This window comes from Tinamus guttatus, unplaced genomic scaffold (assembly GCF_059628265.1).
Source record: "Tinamus guttatus ecotype Peru unplaced genomic scaffold, ASM5962826v1 Tinamus_guttatus_pri_ptg000096l, whole genome shotgun sequence".
NCBI classification, from domain to species: Eukaryota; Metazoa; Chordata; class Aves; order Tinamiformes; family Tinamidae; genus Tinamus; species Tinamus guttatus.
In genome coordinates this window covers 286,218-302,573 of record NW_028288630.1, presented here as the reverse complement: position 1 = coordinate 302,573, position 16,356 = coordinate 286,218, and the positions used below count along the sequence as shown (strand labels likewise).

Sequence of the window (16,356 nt, the reverse complement as noted above, 5' to 3'; positions counted from 1 at the left end):
CAGAGGGTTTACAAAGAGGAGAATAAGGGGGAAAAGGTTGACCCCGGTGGTCGGAGCAGAGATGAAACCTCACCTTACAGAGCAGGCGCGAGGTCTGAGTAGAAACAGTTCCAGTGTAAATCGAGCTGTGTGCATTTGGTTGTTTTTTTTTTTCCTTTTTTTTTTTTTCTTTTTTTTGCAGTAATTTCTTTACAAACAAACAGGTTGAGAGGTAATAACTATAGATTGGTTTTCTTCTCTTATAAAGAATTAACAATATTAAAAAAAGTTAAAATCCAGACCCTCCCGTAAAATAAAAAAATAATCAAAAACCACTCCAGTTAAAAGTTATGGCTTCAGAGTTACACACCACGGACACCGACCCGGCCGAAGAGCAACCGCTGCCTCCAGGAGCGCCCGGAGCGGCCCTCGCGCGACAGGTTCCGTCCTCAGCTACGTGCTAAGCCCGGCTGCAGACAACAGTCAAATCAACTCTATCCACCCTGATTGGTTATTAATTAAAATAAAATTCATGCAAGTTTCCCCCCACCCCACGAGTTATACACAGCCACTTCCAGATTATGAGATATTTATATATGTATATTAAAAAGGGGGAGGCTTCTTGCCCAGCCCGCTGGCGGTGCCGCCCGCGATGGGGACGGGGGCTCGGGGGTCGCTCCTGCCCCGCTGCTACCGGGAATGACAAACCCAGGGGGCTCCAGAAAAAAGTCTGGGTTGCAGGAGTGAAGCCAATTCTGATGGTTCCTTATTAAAAAAAAAAAAAAAAACAAGGAGGGGTGGCAGTGAGGAAGCCGCCGGGACGACCCCGCAGCCAGCGCTGGGGCACAGGGCACCCGGAGGAGAGCTCAGGACCTGGTTCCAAGCGAGGCGCCGCTCACGAGCCACCGAGGAGAGCACCAGCACAGCCCAAAACGCGGACACTCGAGCTCGGCACATGCACGGGAAGCGCGGACGGGGAGCAGCGGCCCCGCGGCGGGCGCCGGCGGGGACAGGAGCGGGCGCGGGGACGCGCCGCGCGCATGCACACACCACTGCGCACACTGAAGCCAGCCGCGTTGTGTCGTCTGAGGGTTTTTCAAGCTTAAGAAACGGGAGGGAAACGGTTCCGTGGAGCTGATAAGCTGTCCAGGCTCAGCCTCTCAGAAGGGAGCACCATTTGTGGGGTTTTTTCAATGCTTTTTCTGCATTAATGCGCCAGTCCCTGGAAAACCCGCAGAGTACGGCAAGAAAACCTTCCCTTTCCCTTCCCACTCCCAGCACCTTAGCACCCAGGCCACAAGCACCCGCCGACGGGTGCCCCCCACGCACGGAGCTTTGCAGGGATTTCCGTTAAAGAAACGAGAGTTACGATCATGGCCGAGACCCCTCAAGGCGAGTCCCTCTCAGGTCTCCGTGCTGTCAGGAGGTGATCAAAAAAAGGTTTCGGATTGTTTCATACCCAAGGAGGGAAGAGAGCGGCTCGAGAGGCTTCCTCCTCCCGCCCAGCAGCCCGCGGGCCGCGCTGCCCCGTCGGCAGCAGTAGGTCGGGTAGAAACACGAGGTAGGCCTCCATCCCACGGCCACTCTAGCACGGCAGCTTCTGCGCGCTCTGCCTCCTCGCTGGGGCTCAGGGCTTAGATTTTCACATCTTCCTGGACGCTGAGCTGCGAGAGGGTTTTCTTGATGCGGAGGGCCGTGAGCCGCGCCGCTCCGTTGGCGTACCAGCATTCCCGCATCATCTTCCCCATCACCCGCAGCGCCTAGATGGGAAACACAAGGGCAGGCGTCAGTCCTGCTCCCCTCGGATCCCGGAGAGCGTCTCCGGAGCCGCTCCGGGCATCGGAGGTGACTGTGTATCCGGGCTGGCGCTGGCACCTTGTGCTGGGATTTGCGCCTTCAGCTTTTTAGCAAACCAGCCCTGCCTGTGTAATTTGTGTGAGCTCCCAGGGATCGTGACAGGAGGCCACTGCCACTTACAACAACGGCTTTCTAAGGGACAACACGGGGGAGAGGGCAATGAACTTCTTCCTGCAATTCTCTCCGGCAATCCAAGCGTGCCGGCCAAGCTGCTGCCTGGCTGCGGCGGATGCTGATACAACCCCAGGGCACTTCCTATGCCTGGAAGTCGGCAGCAGGACTTGCTTTTGCCCTGCCTTCTGGGCAGGGGCTGTGAAGATGGAAACAGATCTTACCTCGTAGCTTTGCCACCAGTTGGGGATGTTGGGCCGTAACTTCTGATCGCATACAACCTTCCGCATCTCCTCGATAGAGGGATCGGAGGGTACCAGGTCATAGTATGGAAGCTGATACTCCTCATGGATACCTACGAGAGAGAAAAGGGAAATGCAGATCCTGGAGAACGGATCACCTCCGGAACACACTCGCTGAAGGCAGACTGATGCTGGTCTGGGCTCCATGACTCACTGCCGAGATGCGTCAACACTTTGCAATTGTTTAGAAGAGAAGGAAGAATGAGGGATTTGAGTTTGCAAGAAAAAAAAGAAAGTTCAGGGAAATGGAAAGCAGCTGCCCAAACTGGAGCAGAGTCAGCGTGCTGCAATCAACACCTCCATCCCCGAGGAAGGGTCACGACGGAGCAGGAGGTGGCAGGGCTGTCACACCTACCCCAGAGCTGCGCCCTTGCAGCTGTGCCAAGACACTAAGCTGGTACCAGAGCAGGGGAAGAGAGTTACTTACCAAACAGAACTTCCTGAAGATCTCTGCAGGAACTGCAGTCCCCTACCGCAGCATTTACCCCCACAAAACACCAAAGATTGGGAAAAACGGACGCTAACAGCACAGGCACACGGTGGCAATATTACCTCCTGCGTTGCACCTCCGAGCGATCTCCCAGTAGACCAAGCCCAAGGCATAAATATCCGCACATTTAAATGAATCAAAATGCTTCATGTTAATGGTTTCATCCAAGACTTCGGGGGCCATGTATCTGCACAACAAAAAAGGGAACATCATGTTATTTTTGAGAGGGGATTCCCTGGAAAATAATAAATGGCAGGTTTTCCCACACGGCTCTTCTTAAGAGGCAAAACTTGGCACTGTACAGCCTTAATCAGAACAGACCTGAGCCCAGTGGTCTAATAAAGTAAACAAAATAACTCTAAAATAATGAAAAAATGGCAAAAATGTCCAAAGTACATCAAGCTCCAGACAGTAAGTCCCCAAAGGCTTTGAGAACGCCAAGCTAGTTGTGAAATACCATGACACAGAGTGTGTGTAGCTGGTCTGCACCTCTCAGTTTGACGGGACCCCGAGATGATGGCACTCGTGTCCCTTCAACACCAACTCAAGGCACGATTCTGACATTCACCGTGACACTGAAGTGCTCCAGACAGGGAATTTCAGCAGTGCTCCCCCAGGAGCTCAGGCATTTGCTAGTCACACACCGATGCCTTCAAACCCTGACCAAGAACACCGTTCTCCCTACCGTTTGGTTCCAACCCTTTGATTTGGTGCAATATCAATTGTATCGGTAACAGAATCGTGCCGGACAGCCAGACCAAGGTCAGCGATGGCACACGTGCCATTCTTCTTCACCAAAATGTTCTTGGATTTCAAGTCTCTATGAGCAATCCCAGGCTTTCCTAATAGAGCAAAATAAAAAGCAGCAGGGGTCAAGGTATGGTGAAACCTGTTAGTCTCATTAGTGCAGAAGCAGTTACAGATTTCATGGCGTTAGTTAAACCCTCAGTCTTGCGACATATTTTCATTGTTTGGAGATACTTTAGCACTGAAGAAAAGAGCAAGTGCGGCCAGCCTGTGGTAAGCAGAGCCTCCATTTATGCTTCCAAGGTGCCGCTGATGCAGTAGCATTCAGGGGCCTCAAGAGGGACATGGATCCCTTCGTGCCAGGCAGCCAACACGGACGTAAGTTGTTCGTAACGCTGGCACTGCCTGCACCAACATCCCATCCAAGCAGCACCAGTTTTAGGACATGGATGAGAAACAGTGATGCAACTCCCAGGAGTTAGACTGAGATCAACCCATTTCACAGCCAGCCAAACAAGCAATTTTTCGCCAATACTGACTCAACCCAGATGAATCTGGGCTGATACAGCCAACGTTGTCTGTGCAGCACATCGGTCCTCCTCACCACTTCTGCTTTTCTCTCCCTTCAAGAGTTCACAGCATCTTTCCAGACTTTGCTCTTACCCTGAGTACCCACGATCTCCATGTGCAGATGGGCCAATCCGCTAGCAGCAGACAGGGCAAGTTTTATCATCCCCTCAATAGTCACCGTGTAGCGGTTAAGGTAGTCGAAGAGCGATCCGTGCTCGTGGTAGTCGGAGACGAGCCACAGCTGGGTCCACGTTCCATTATCTGCAGTGAGAAAGAGGGTGCTCAGATGGGTGCAAACCAGCGGGCATTTCACATCTTATTCCACTAGTGAAGAACCTCTGCCCTCACCACCGAGACCCGTTTTACCTTTGTTATCCGCAGCAATAAACCCCAGGATGTTCTCATGCCGCAGCATAACGGTTTGGTAGATCTCTGCCTCCCTAAACCAGGAGCGCTCCTCGCGCGAGGAGAAGATTTTCACGGCTACGTCGCCCCCGCGCCACCGGCCACGCCACACCTCCCCGAAGCGGCCCTTGCCAATGATCTCCTGCAGGACGATAGTCCGGGCCACGGTCCGCTGGACAAAGAGCGGCAGACCTAGGGACAAGAAATGGCAGATCTGAGCGCCTGTCACAGCAAAGGAAACGACTGAAAACCCAGAGTGTGAAGTAGAGCGTTTATCAAACCTAGAACGTTCTACAATTGATAACACTCAGCAGCCTAAGCAAGACCCAAAATAGAAAATGGCTCCTGCCTCTGTGTAGGATGTGCCATTTGGCTGTTTGGGCAGCATCTGCATATCACTTTGAAGTAGCTTGCAAACCTCTAGCGATTAGGTAGACAACAGTTGGGGAACTTCTGCTCTGTGGAAGATCAAAGAGACTTTAGCCTGAATACGTAAGGAGTGGAACTCGCTGCAGACAGACTGTGCTGAAGACAGTCAGCAACCCCCAAACTTCTCCTAAGAGAAAGGAGTCCTAGCGTCACTGCTACCTCTTAGGTGACTTAGAGCTTAGAGCTAAGACTTCCCACTGGGGATGCAGCACTGAAGGTTTAATGGCCTGGAAGCCAGGGAATTGAGTTAGGGGTCACCGTTCGTTATTTCCAGTCATATCTTAATACCTGAGCCAGAGCCAGAGGTGGAGAGATCATAGACTAGATCTTGCAAGGTCTTATCCTTCGACAGGCACATCTCACAAGAGGGATCTTCCATGTCCAACCGCTGCCGATTGTGATAGACTCGTTGATGGTGGTGACAAACAAGGACCACTATGATCATGACAACAAGCAAAAGGAAGATGGGTCCAGCAGTCACTGCCACCAGCTCCACAGGACCCCAGCTCGACTGGGGTTCGTTTTCTTTCAGGTGCCCTTGGGAGGAAGGAGAGGAAAAAAGAAAAAGAACGATTTAGAAGTGCATGACTCCTTTGCATATATTCTTTAAGGACCTTCTTGTATTTCAATTATCCTCCTGGAGCCAGATTACTGCAGCTTGCCATTCCAGGACGGTAGAGGGCATGGCAAATAACAGTGTTAACACGGGGCTCATCAGCTCATCATGCAAACTAGAGTTAAAATTCCCCAAAAGAGCTGGTGCTTCAATCCCCAAAAGAGCAGGCGTTCCAGCAGCACTATGTAAACCAGGATGGGAGCTGACTCTGCTAGAACAGCCTGTATTTCCCTTCCCACTTGAACTCCAAGTGGGAGAAGCAGCCAGCTTTAAGGAATCATTCCTCCCTCTTCCTCTTCTGGCCTGTAACAAGCAGGGAAGAACAGCAAGGCAAATATTTGACCTTTTAGGACGAGCCTGACCCTCTATGGCCCCCAAGTAAACTGGGTCTCGGACACACTAAGTAACAGCCTACAAATGGAGAGGGAAGCACGAGGAGGAAGCGCCGCAGGGCTCCTTGGGCCCCAGAATTAGGAAGAAGCAGCATTTTCCCACACCCTGGCTGGCAGGCAGGGCTGCCTCCTCTTTGTGCATTTAGCATTCGGGCACCCGCTGCTCCGCAGAGGCTGCTGCAACGCGCCCGTACTCGGGGCTTCTCCTAAAGAGGGTGTTTTTCACTCCCAAAGGAGGGGAAGTGATTCCGGCAGACACAAGGGAGCCCAAAAGGAGCTGGCACGCGGCGCGGAGCTGCAGGAGCTGGCGCAGATGGACACGGTGCTGCTCTCAGGAGCAGCAGGACGAGAAGGTGAAAGGAGGCTCCTTAGCGCGGAGCTAGCCAGGGCAGGCAGAAAACAGCCAAAGTAAAACCCCAAACTTGGGAAGCTTCTGCCCTGAAGTGTAACCACATCATTTGGTGACATTTTGACTACCACAGGGGAGTTTGAGCAGCCTCCTGCTTTCAGCTGGAGTGGTTACATGTTATTTCCACTCTACAAAACCAGGAAATAAACAGAGTGCTCAAATTCACACGGCAACCTAAGAGAAGCGAAAGCAGAACCAAGAGGTCCTCGTTCCCATCCCAGACAGACAACTTCCCCCCACTTCAAACAGACAGAAAATTTATTTAGCTCTTTACTCACCACTGGGAACCATTAAATCGATTTTGTTGCAGAAATCGGAGTAGCAGCAGTGAGTATTGCGTAGGTCTTCTGAACTCAGGCAGTAGAAGGGTTTCCCAGCAGGAACCAACTTCGCCTCGGGAATGCAGGTCCGAACGTGATGCTCGACGCCGTCCAGGTTGAAGACCGACACCATGCAGGCACCGTCCGTTTCACAGGTGGAATTGGCTTGGTTGCAGTTGGAGCACAGACATGTCAAAGCTGCAGAAATCAAAACAAGACCCTTGAAAACCTCCTGGAGACTAAACGTGCAAATGAGAAAACTTTGTTCTTTGAAATTCTCACTTTGGTTGGGACGGGCTATTTCCAGCATCAAGAGGAAAGGGCTTTAATAGCAGGACTAGTAATATTTGGTATCTTGGACAAGTGAGAACTCATGGAACCCAGCCTAAGCACAACAAAACCGTCCAGAAGGTGCTTATCCACACAATCCTTCTTGCTGCACCCACCGAGATCACCAGAGCCACTGCTGCAAATTAAGCTCAATCTTACCAAGATCCACTCCCGATTCAATCCAGGGTGGGAATCTGAGTCAGTCTGGAGGAAGAGCAGGGGGGTTCAGAGCAACCAACCCACTTCACCTGCGCTCCCCCAGCCAGGGTTTTTCACCGTGCCCACGACAACCCCACGGGGCAGATTCCTTAGTGCCCCTTTCAACTCGCATGAGACAACCACGAGCCAGGAGATGCCAAACCAAATCCAAAGGAACTGCAAGCCGAGCGTGCTACACCCAACTAGATCAGCCACTTCTTTAGTGACTGCTTTCCTGATCCGAGACACTATCTTGGGTCAAATACGCTCCTGGCATTTTGCCTGCTCTCCATGAAGAGCAAAGGAGAAACTCCAAGACAGATTCCCACATTTTTCAGCCTTCCAGCTGTCACTGCGCCTCTTTCCAGGCTGCCTGGAAAAGGAGCTGCGAGCGGGTCCCGAGGCATCGCCGTCCTCGGGAACAAAGAGCCACGCAGCGGTGTCAAGAAGGGTGGAGCTTGCTCAGCAACATGCAGCATTTTCTTCGGCTTTCATCAGACCTTTCAGTCTCCCCACAGGGGTTCAGAAACATGTACTCACCTGCCGCAGAAATGGTCTTTCGGGTAGGAGTCTGAAGCAGTGTTTTAAGAGATAAAAACACCACTTAACTCTTCCCCCATCCAGTAGCCAAATCCTCTAATTCCGCTTCTGCTCTTCAGCCTAGGGGCACCCACGGGGGAACCACGTCGCTGTCCCGACGCACGCGCCCGTCACCGTCCCGGGAACGCCGGAAAGGCAGGGCCCGCGGTGCCGGCGGCTCCGCATTCGACACGCACGGACATTCAGGAATATTCACGGCACGGAAAGCAGCTTTCCCTCCCTGCGGCACGGCGAGCGGAGCTGGGTGGCCGGGGACTCGTCACCACCGGCTGGATGGAAAACATCAGCTCTGCCCAACCCTGGGGCAGCCCCGAGGGGAAGGCGCCCATCAGCCCTTATCTCCAGCGGCCTAGGTAAATCGGGTAGGTTAATTACATTTCCACTCACTTAGCTCTCTCTGGACACCGTGTTCCTTGTTTCCTAGCCCTTGGGAGCTGCAGGATTCGGACAGGCTCGACGCAGATGGGCTTTGAACCAACACATTTAAGAGCAAAAAGCCCATGAAAGGCAGAAGAGCATCACGAGCAAACAGAGCTTATGACCACGCGCTTGACAGGCTGAAATCCGCAGTCTATTTCCAGCATAAATCCATTATTTCTATCCTTGGGATAGGAAAAGAACAGGAAAAACCTCAAGACTGAACTCTGCTGAGAAGGGCTACGAGAGCCATGGATTCGGAAGGGAGGATCCGAGATGGGAGCAGCGCCGGTGCCGTCGCGCTCGCAGGGCTGAACGCACCGCGCGCCTTCCCGCTCGGCGGAGCGGAGAGGGCAGCTCTGGAAAGCAGGCACACTTGGGGGAACAAAGGTTTGTTATAATGGAGCTGTTATGAAAACACCAGAAAGGAAAGAGCAGCCAGGGCACATTCCAGCCTTCAAGTACGGTTAAAAGGAAATATTATTTTGAAGCATCTCCTTTATTAAAGCTTTATCTAAACCCTCAAAGCATGAATTAAACACGTTTAAGCCGCACACCTTTCACCACGAATGCTCTTTCCGACTTGCTTTAGACACAGCAGAACTCTGTTCCTGCCAGTCTCATTCCAAAGTTCCCAAGCCCAAACTCGAGGCTCCGGCTGCTGTGCCTGCGGACGCTCACAAGCGAACACAGCTCCTCAGTGCTCTAATAAACGTGGTTTTGTAAACTCCCTTTCATATCTGGGCTGAAAGCAGGCATCCTTTCAGGCATGAGCACAGAGGCATTGCTTGTACCTTGCTTGTACCCACTTAGCTTCACTCGCAGTGTCAAGAATGAGTTTAGCTGCAAGGGATGATACCAGGACCCGGGGCCCGGCTCGCAGCGCACAGAGATCCTTATCTGCTCTGCGGAGAACCCGGCGCTTCCCTCCGAGGAGGGGTTTGTCCCGCGGCACGTCCTCGTTTCACCTCCTGCTTTTGCTGGCTGTTAGACCTGGCTGATATGCTCTGCCTTTGAGACAAACGTGGTTTTGCTGCTTCTGGAAAGCAGTGATTTTTAGCTTTGCACCTCTCCTTGTCCCTAAGGGGAGCAGGGTGAACAAAGCGGATCAAGATGCGGGAGCAGGGCAGGACACTGCGCCGTCCACGGGACCCTCAAGGGCCACACTGGAGCCCTTCATCTCTGGGCTGCAGGAACAGGCCCAAATCTGGGGCAATTCCCATCAGGCGGGGGCGGGAGCGCCATTCCCATGTCCCTCCGCAGTCCCCTCCTCCCCGTCCTCGCCATGGAGCAGCCCGGCACATGAAGCCGAGAAACACCCGGAGCAGATGGCCAAACCTGCCAGGGCAAGAGCCGTATTCCTGCTGACGGAAGGGCCCGGTGCGCGCGGGAGAGGCTGCTCCGTGCCGGGCTCGGAGGAAGCGGGAACCAAAGAGCTTCCAGCAAGGAGCAGGATTACAAGGCAGCTCACGCAGATCCAGCATTTCAGGTTGGATAATCCAGGAGGGAAAATTCTTCTGCCATCATTAAGAGACAAGAAAAAACGACCGGTCCTTGGCTGCGGGTGGCAGGCAGCAAACATGCCACGTACCTGAAGCCCCTATGGGGCATCTCCCAGAGCGCTTCCGAGCAGAACCGGGAATGCTTGGGCAAATCAGGAGGAGACAGGATCAAATAAAAGACCAAACCAACAGCATTCTTTTCAATTCCAAAAGAAAAGCTCTCCTTGAACAAAATATTTAATCTACTTAATAAAGCAGATTGGACAAAAGAAAACAAAAGGGCCCTTCACACCATGGGGGTGGGTGAGCCCACTCCTGCAAAAGCGCTGGGGGACGAGTTTGTCCGAGCGGTGCCTGGAAGCTCCAGCGGTGCCTGGAAGCTCGGCACGCTCGCTTTGACAAACCCAACCCTGGAAAGAAGCTGTTCAAACAAGTCTAACGTCGAGCTGCAGCTCCTCACAACGAGGGCTTGGTTCCGAGTCACGAATCCCGGCTATCTCCCATTTACACCGAAGCAGCCGCCGCGGTGATTTAATCCGGGGCAGAAGGCAGGTGGCCACGACACTGACTGCAGGAGCCCGTGGGCAAGCGCAGGAACCGGAGCGGCCGATCGGCACAGACGGACTCTTCCTCGGTACAGGGAGATCCCACGTTCGGGTGGTGGGATGGTCCTGAGCCCGCGGAGCCACCTCTGCTCCCCAGGAAACTCAGAGCAGCCACCAGCCCCCTGCCTCATGTGCTCCTGCATGGCAGCATTAATATTCTTTTTGTATTAATTACGAGCAAGAAGAAAATAAGATAAGGCCCTCTATTCCCACATTAAAGGTAACATAGTTATTAGGTGAATCCACACAAACAGGTGGGGTTCTTGGATTAGAGATCTGGACTCCAGCGAGACTGAAATATGAAGCTTTGACACTCCAAGAACAGGTTTCCTGCAGCAAATATTTGAGCTCGTTTCGCACATATTTACTCTTGCACATGAATGCACGCATCAAGACGCCTATGTGGCAGGGCAGGAGAGAGTTTCGCATCAAAATTTTAGGTATTGGTGTTAATGGCCTTCAAGAATGCATTTTCCAGAAACTCCTGAGCTCTGCTAGGCAAGATACCTTTATTTTTTTCTGGGTAAAACCCTACCTGATTGGGATGTTTTAAGATAATTAACCTGAAGACTATCATCGATAAAATTGCCCATAATCAGGCACACACTTCCCAGATGAGCGGGTTCTTGTGCAGACAGCAAAACTGCTGCTCTTTTTCATCAGTTCGAGGCTGCAAGAACGACGCTTGCCCTGACTTCAGGGCCTAAGACTCTGCAACAGGAGCTGCAGCTTATTACATCTCTGCACAGCGCCCAACTTAATGAGAGCCAATCTGGTAGCAATGTCTTAATGTTGCTGCAACATGATGTGAACAAGAGAAATGGAAAACAATTGGGTTTTACCTCTGCTGCTGCTTTAGATGCTGTAATGAGGAGGGACGTGTGTAAACACGCTCGGAAGAAACAAATACCTTCCCATGCACCTTCACTAGGCGCTGTGCTAAAAGAGGGAGCGAAGAACCCCTGTCACGAGTGTTTGCCCTGGATTAGGCTAGGAATTAAATCCACTCCCCTGCAGGGACAGTATTCCCACCTCCAAGGCCTTTCCTACCTCTTGCTGCCTTATCAAATCCTCCATCTACTTGCAGATCTAGCAGCACCCCTTGCTCCTTGTAGTGCTTCTGGAAGCCTACTGACCCCCTGCTGCTAAATAAAACAGAAGAGTTAAAATTAACTGCAAAACGCTATAAAAAGCACTTTTGCATAAGCCGCCCAGAAACTGAAAGTTATCCTGGGATATTTAAAGTTAGAAACGAGAGGATCCTGATCTTGTCGAGGCAGCTGCAGTCCCCTGGGTGCAGGGCTGGGCCTGACAGTAACACAGGGCCCGAGCAGAAAACACACGCGGAGGAGGATGAGGAGGGGGAAGCGGCAAGAACGGTGCCACCTCCTCTCTGAAGGGAAGAGTTTTCCCCGCATCTACCCGAAGTGACACAAAAGGAGAGATTCTAAATGAATTTTAAATGAGCGAACTGACAGCAGCCTCATCCTTAATAGGTTAATTAAAAGAAAATCTGACATTTCTGCGATTGTTGCTCTCCAACTCAGCAAACAGGCTCCGTGCTCCGTCTTGACACCCATTTTACGTTCTAACCTGCTCAGGAACAAGCTGAGGAGACAAGTCCCAAAGGCAGCGCCACGGCGGGGCAGACACACGGAGCGGCTAGGGAGGGTCTCCAAGGCTTAGACTCGATGCTCGACCACTCTCAGACAACCGGCACGTGCTTTTAGGAGCCCACATGGAAACTGTCCCGATCCGTGGTTTACGTGCAGCGCCTGCAATCCACGGGCTACTTCCGAGGCCCCTCAAAAGCTGCAAAAAGGCCGATCTCCATCCAGGGGATTTCAGTCTGATCCCAGACGCAAGGAAAACGGGCGCTGGGAGACCCCTGGTTTAAATAACAGAGACCCACGAGCGGTCCCAGCCCCGGCTCGGCGACCTGCCCTCCCAAGGCTCATCCAGGACCGCCGGAGCCGCCGCCGTCCCTCCTCGCGCCGCGCCGCGAGCAGCCGCCGCGGCCCCGGACGCAGTCGCCACCCCGTGAACTTTGCTTGCCGTTATGAGAACTGACGTTCTCCTTTTCTCCTTTCGCAACAGCGATTTCCGGTGCATCTACTACTGGCAGCAGCCTGCGCACCCAGGGGAGAGAAAACAAATAGGAGAAAATCCGAGCTGTCTGGCCAAGGAGTTGAGAGAGTTCAAGAATTCTTGTTGGACACCGTTTTTAGTTTCCAGTTAGAGGAGTCTTTCTTGGAAAGTTATAAAATATAAATTATGGACCCTTCAGCGCGCGTCTCCTTCAACTGAGTAAATGCATATTTTAAGCAGCGTTAAGAATAAAATTGGCTGGCCCAAGACCTTTCCCTACAATATCCTCCTGTGTTATTTGCAGCAAGGAAACAAGAACCTACCTACAACCACGCTGCCCAGGTCGCTGCAGAGGCACTCGCTCATTACTGTTTTTTAAGAAGGAGCTGTGCACGGGGGTTGTTTTCCGCTTTATTTACTGATGCGCCCGGAGGTTTTGCAGCTCCAAAGCACTGCAGGAATCAGGATGTTTTTGCAGCCTACACCGAGCGGAGCCGCGTTTAAGATTTCTCGTGGAAAACATCCGAGCGAGCGCCCGACGTGCCGGTCAGCGAGGCACGGAAAGCAATTCCCACATCCCTCCTATCCATCCAGCTCTTCCCTGGATGCAGCCCTCCGGAGCTCTGGGAAGAGCCATCCGCACAAACGCCCGGGTTTTATATTTAAAACACAAAGAGAAAAGCCAAGGCTGGGCCTGGACTGAGCCTCCCGGCCCTGCTTTATCGGGAAGAGCCGAAGCTGGGGGCGAGCAGGGCCCCGCCATGGGGTTTAAGGCCGTTTTCCGCCGCGGTCGAGCCCTGATCCGCGCACGGAGCTCCCGCACCCGGCAATTCCCAACGTGCCGCACGGGCGGCTCCGGAGGGGCCGCGGCGGGAGCCACAGGTGGCCCCGGGGGACCCCGCTTGGCCCCAGAGGCCGGTGCCTTTCCCGGGGGGTGCCCCGATGTGCCCCCCCACCCACACCACGTCGGCCCCGGCGTGTCCCCCCGTGGAAACGCTGCTCCCGCGTGGAGGCTCCGGAAAGGGACGGGAAGGGCCCCCCCGCGGCGGAGGCGCCTCCGGGATGCGGTTGGGCCCCCCCGCGCCCCCATTTCTTGGGCATCCCGGGGGTTTTGGCCTACGAGACGCTCCCCGCCCCCCTCGGGGGGGCCGCATCTCCTGCCCCCCCCCCCGCCCGCCCGGCCCCCAAAGCGGGGGGGGGGAGGGGGCTCCCGCACCCCCCCCGGTGCCTCCGCACCCCGCGACGGGGCCGGGGGGCAGCGGAGCGGGGCCCAACCCCCATTAACACCCCAGCCCGGGGGCGCCCCCCATGGGGCTCCGAGACGCTCCCCCCCCCCGCCCGAACCCCCCGAGCTCCTCCTGGGCCTTCCAGGAGCCCCCCAGCCCCGGGGGGACCCCCCACCCGGAGCCCCCTCCCCGCTTTGCCCCATCCATCCCCCCTCCCCGTACCCCTATAGGGCGGGGGGCTCCTCTATACCGACCCCCCCCCCAATCCCTCCGCTGCCCCCCCCGGTTCTCCCCCCCCAGGCCGGTCCGGGCGGGGGCGGGGCGGCCGCCATGTTGCGCCGGGCCGGGCCGGGCCGCACTCACCGCGGGCGCCGCGGGGCGCCGCGGCCGCGAGGAGCAGCAGCAGCAGCAGCGGGAGCGGCGGCGGGAGCGGCGGCGGGAGCGGCGGACGCGGGCGGCGGCGGCGGGCGGCGGGGCCGGCGCGGGGCGGCGGCGGCGGCAGCAGCGGGGCGGCCATGGCGAGCGCCGCTGCCGAGCGCCGCCGCGAGCAGCGGGGACGGCGGCGCCTGCGCCGCGCGCGGGGGGAGGCGCCGCGCGCCTTAAAGGGGCCGCGCGCGCCCCGCGGCGGCGACGGCGGGAGGGCGGGTGTGAGTGTGAGCATGAGTGTGAGTGTGTGTGAGTGTGTGTGAGTGTGAGTGTGTGTGAGCGTGAGTGTGAGTGTGTGTGTGTGAGTGTGAGTGTGAGTGTGTGTGTGAGTGTGTGTGAGCGTGAGTGTGTGTGTGTGAGCGTGAGTGTGAGTGTGTGTGAGCATGAGTGTGAGTATGTGTGAGTGTGAGTGTGTGTGTGTGTGAGTGTGAGTGTGAGTGTGCATGAGTGTGAGTGTGTGTGTGAGCGTGAGTGTGTGTGTGAGCATGAGTGTGAGTGTGTGTGAGCGTGAGTGTGTGTGAGTGTGAGTGCGTGTGTGAGCATGAGTGTGCGTGAGTGTGAGTGTGTGAGTGAGTGTGAGTGTGTGAGCATGAGTGTGAGTGTGCATGAGTGTGTGTGTGTGAGCATGAGTGTGCGTGTGTGTGTGTGAGCGTGAGTGTGTGTGAGTGTGAGTGCGTGTGTGAGCATGAGTGTGCGTGAGTGTGAGTGTGTGAGTGAGTGTGAGTGTGTGAGCATGAGTGTGAGTGTGCATGAGTGTGTGTGTGTGAGCATGAGTGTGCGTGTGTGTGTGTGAGCGTGAGTGTGTGTGAGTGTGAGTGCGTGTGTGAGCATGAGTGTGCGTGAGTGTGTGTGTGTGTGTGAGCATGAGTGTGCGTGTGTGTGTGTGAGTGTGAGTGTGAGTGCGTGTGTGAGCGTGAGTGTGCGTGAGTGTGAGTGTGTGTGTGAGTGTGTGAGCATGAGTGTGAGTGTGCGTGAGTGTGTGTGAGCGTGAGTGTGTGTGAGTGTGAGTGCGTGTGTGAGCATGAGTGTGCGTGAGTGTGAGTGTGTGAGTGTGAGTGTGTGAGCATGAGTGTGAGTGTGCGTGAGTGTGTGTGTGTGAGCATGAGTGTGAGTGTGTATGAGTGTGAGTGTGTGTGTGTGTGAGTGTGAGTGCGTGTGTGAGCATGAGTGTGCGTGAGTGTGTGTGTGAGCATGAGTGTGCGTGTGTGTGTGTGAGCGTGAGTGTGCGTGAGTGTGAGTGTGTGAGTGTGAGTGTGTGAGCATGAGTGTGAGTGTGCGTGAGTATGTGTGTGTGTACATGTGTGTGCGTCTGTGTACGTGTGTGTGTGAGATCGTGTATGTGCGTGTGTGTACATGTGCGCGATCATGAGTGTGCATATGTGTGTGTGCACATGAGTGTGCATGTGTGTGATCATGAGTGTGCATATGTTTGTACGTGTGTGAGCATGTGTGTTCATGTGTGTGAGCATGCATGTGTGTTTGTGCATGTGTTTGTGCATGTGTATGAGCATGTGTGTGCATGCATCTATGTGCAAACATGTGTTTGTGTACGTGTGCAAGCATTTGCATACATGTATGTGCATATGTGTGTGAGCGTGTGTGTGCATGTATGACCATGTGTATGGGCATGTATGTGCATATGTGTGTGTATGTGCGTGTGTGCATGTATGTGTGTGCTTGTGCATGGGTATGAGCATGTGTGTGTACATGTATGTGCATGTGTGTGCGCAAATGTGTGAGCACAGTTGTGTATTTGCGTGTGTTTGCCTGTGCATGTACATGTGTGCTTGCACGTATGTGTATGTGCCTGTGTTTACATGTATGTGCCTGTATGAGCATGAGTGTACATGTGTGTGAGCATGTTTGCATGTGTGTGCATTTGTGTATGTTTGTAAATGTATTTGCGTGTGTGTGCATGGAGTTGTTGGCATGTGTGTATTTGCATGTATGTACATATTAGCACGTGTACGTGCATGTTGGCAGCCATCAGCACGTGTGTGTTCATGTTTGGGTGGGTGTTCACATGTGTATGTGTTTGTGCTTCATGTGTGTGCACGCACACATGTGTGTGCGCGGTGCAGGCGTGTCTGCGTGCAGGGACACGCGTGTGCATGCCGGGCACACACACGTGTGCGCGTGCCTGCGTGCCGGGGCCCCGCACCTCCCCCTCGCTCTTTCGCAACGTTACGGGAACACGTGCCAAGCAGCAAGGAATTCCAGGAAAGGTCAGCGCTGCGCACGGCTCCATCCCGGAGCAGGAAAAGAAACGGCAACCAAACGCAGCGATCCCGATGCCGTCCTGCATCTCGCCAGGAAACGGCCGCGTGCTCGCTGGAG

The 16,356-nt window shown here is 54.4% G+C and overlaps 1 protein-coding gene across 1 annotated transcript; it reads right to left on the bottom strand.

Annotated features, from left to right (window-relative positions):
• Window positions 1-1,534: 1,534 nt before the first annotated feature.
• ACVR1B (activin A receptor type 1B) lies at window positions 1,535-13,975 on the bottom strand. Its single transcript, XM_088520663.1, has 9 exons — window positions 13,957-13,975; window positions 6,586-6,825; window positions 5,179-5,427; window positions 4,423-4,653; window positions 4,150-4,317; window positions 3,425-3,581; window positions 2,802-2,926; window positions 2,172-2,302; window positions 1,535-1,739 (listed from the first exon to the last, which is right to left on the bottom strand). The coding sequence occupies exons 2-9, from the start codon at window positions 6,758-6,760 to the stop codon at window positions 1,614-1,616; spliced, it is 1,362 nt and encodes a 453-aa protein (XP_088376789.1). The 5' UTR covers window positions 6,761-6,825; window positions 13,957-13,975; the 3' UTR covers window positions 1,535-1,613.
• Window positions 13,976-16,356: the final 2,381 nt, after the last annotated feature.

Excerpts from the sequence above, each read along its gene's own strand:
- ACVR1B (XM_088520663.1), bottom strand. The coding sequence starts at position 6,760 with ATGGTGTCGGTCTTCAACCTGGACGGCGTCGAGCATCACGTTCGGACC. Across the intron at positions 3,582-4,149 it reads GGAGATCGTGGGTACTCAGG|GAAAGCCTGGGATTGCTCAT; the intron begins GTAAGAGCAAAG and ends TTGCTCTATTAG. Across the intron at positions 2,927-3,424 it reads CAAAGGGTTGGAACCAAACG|ATACATGGCCCCCGAAGTCT; the intron begins GTAGGGAGAACG and ends TTTGTTGTGCAG.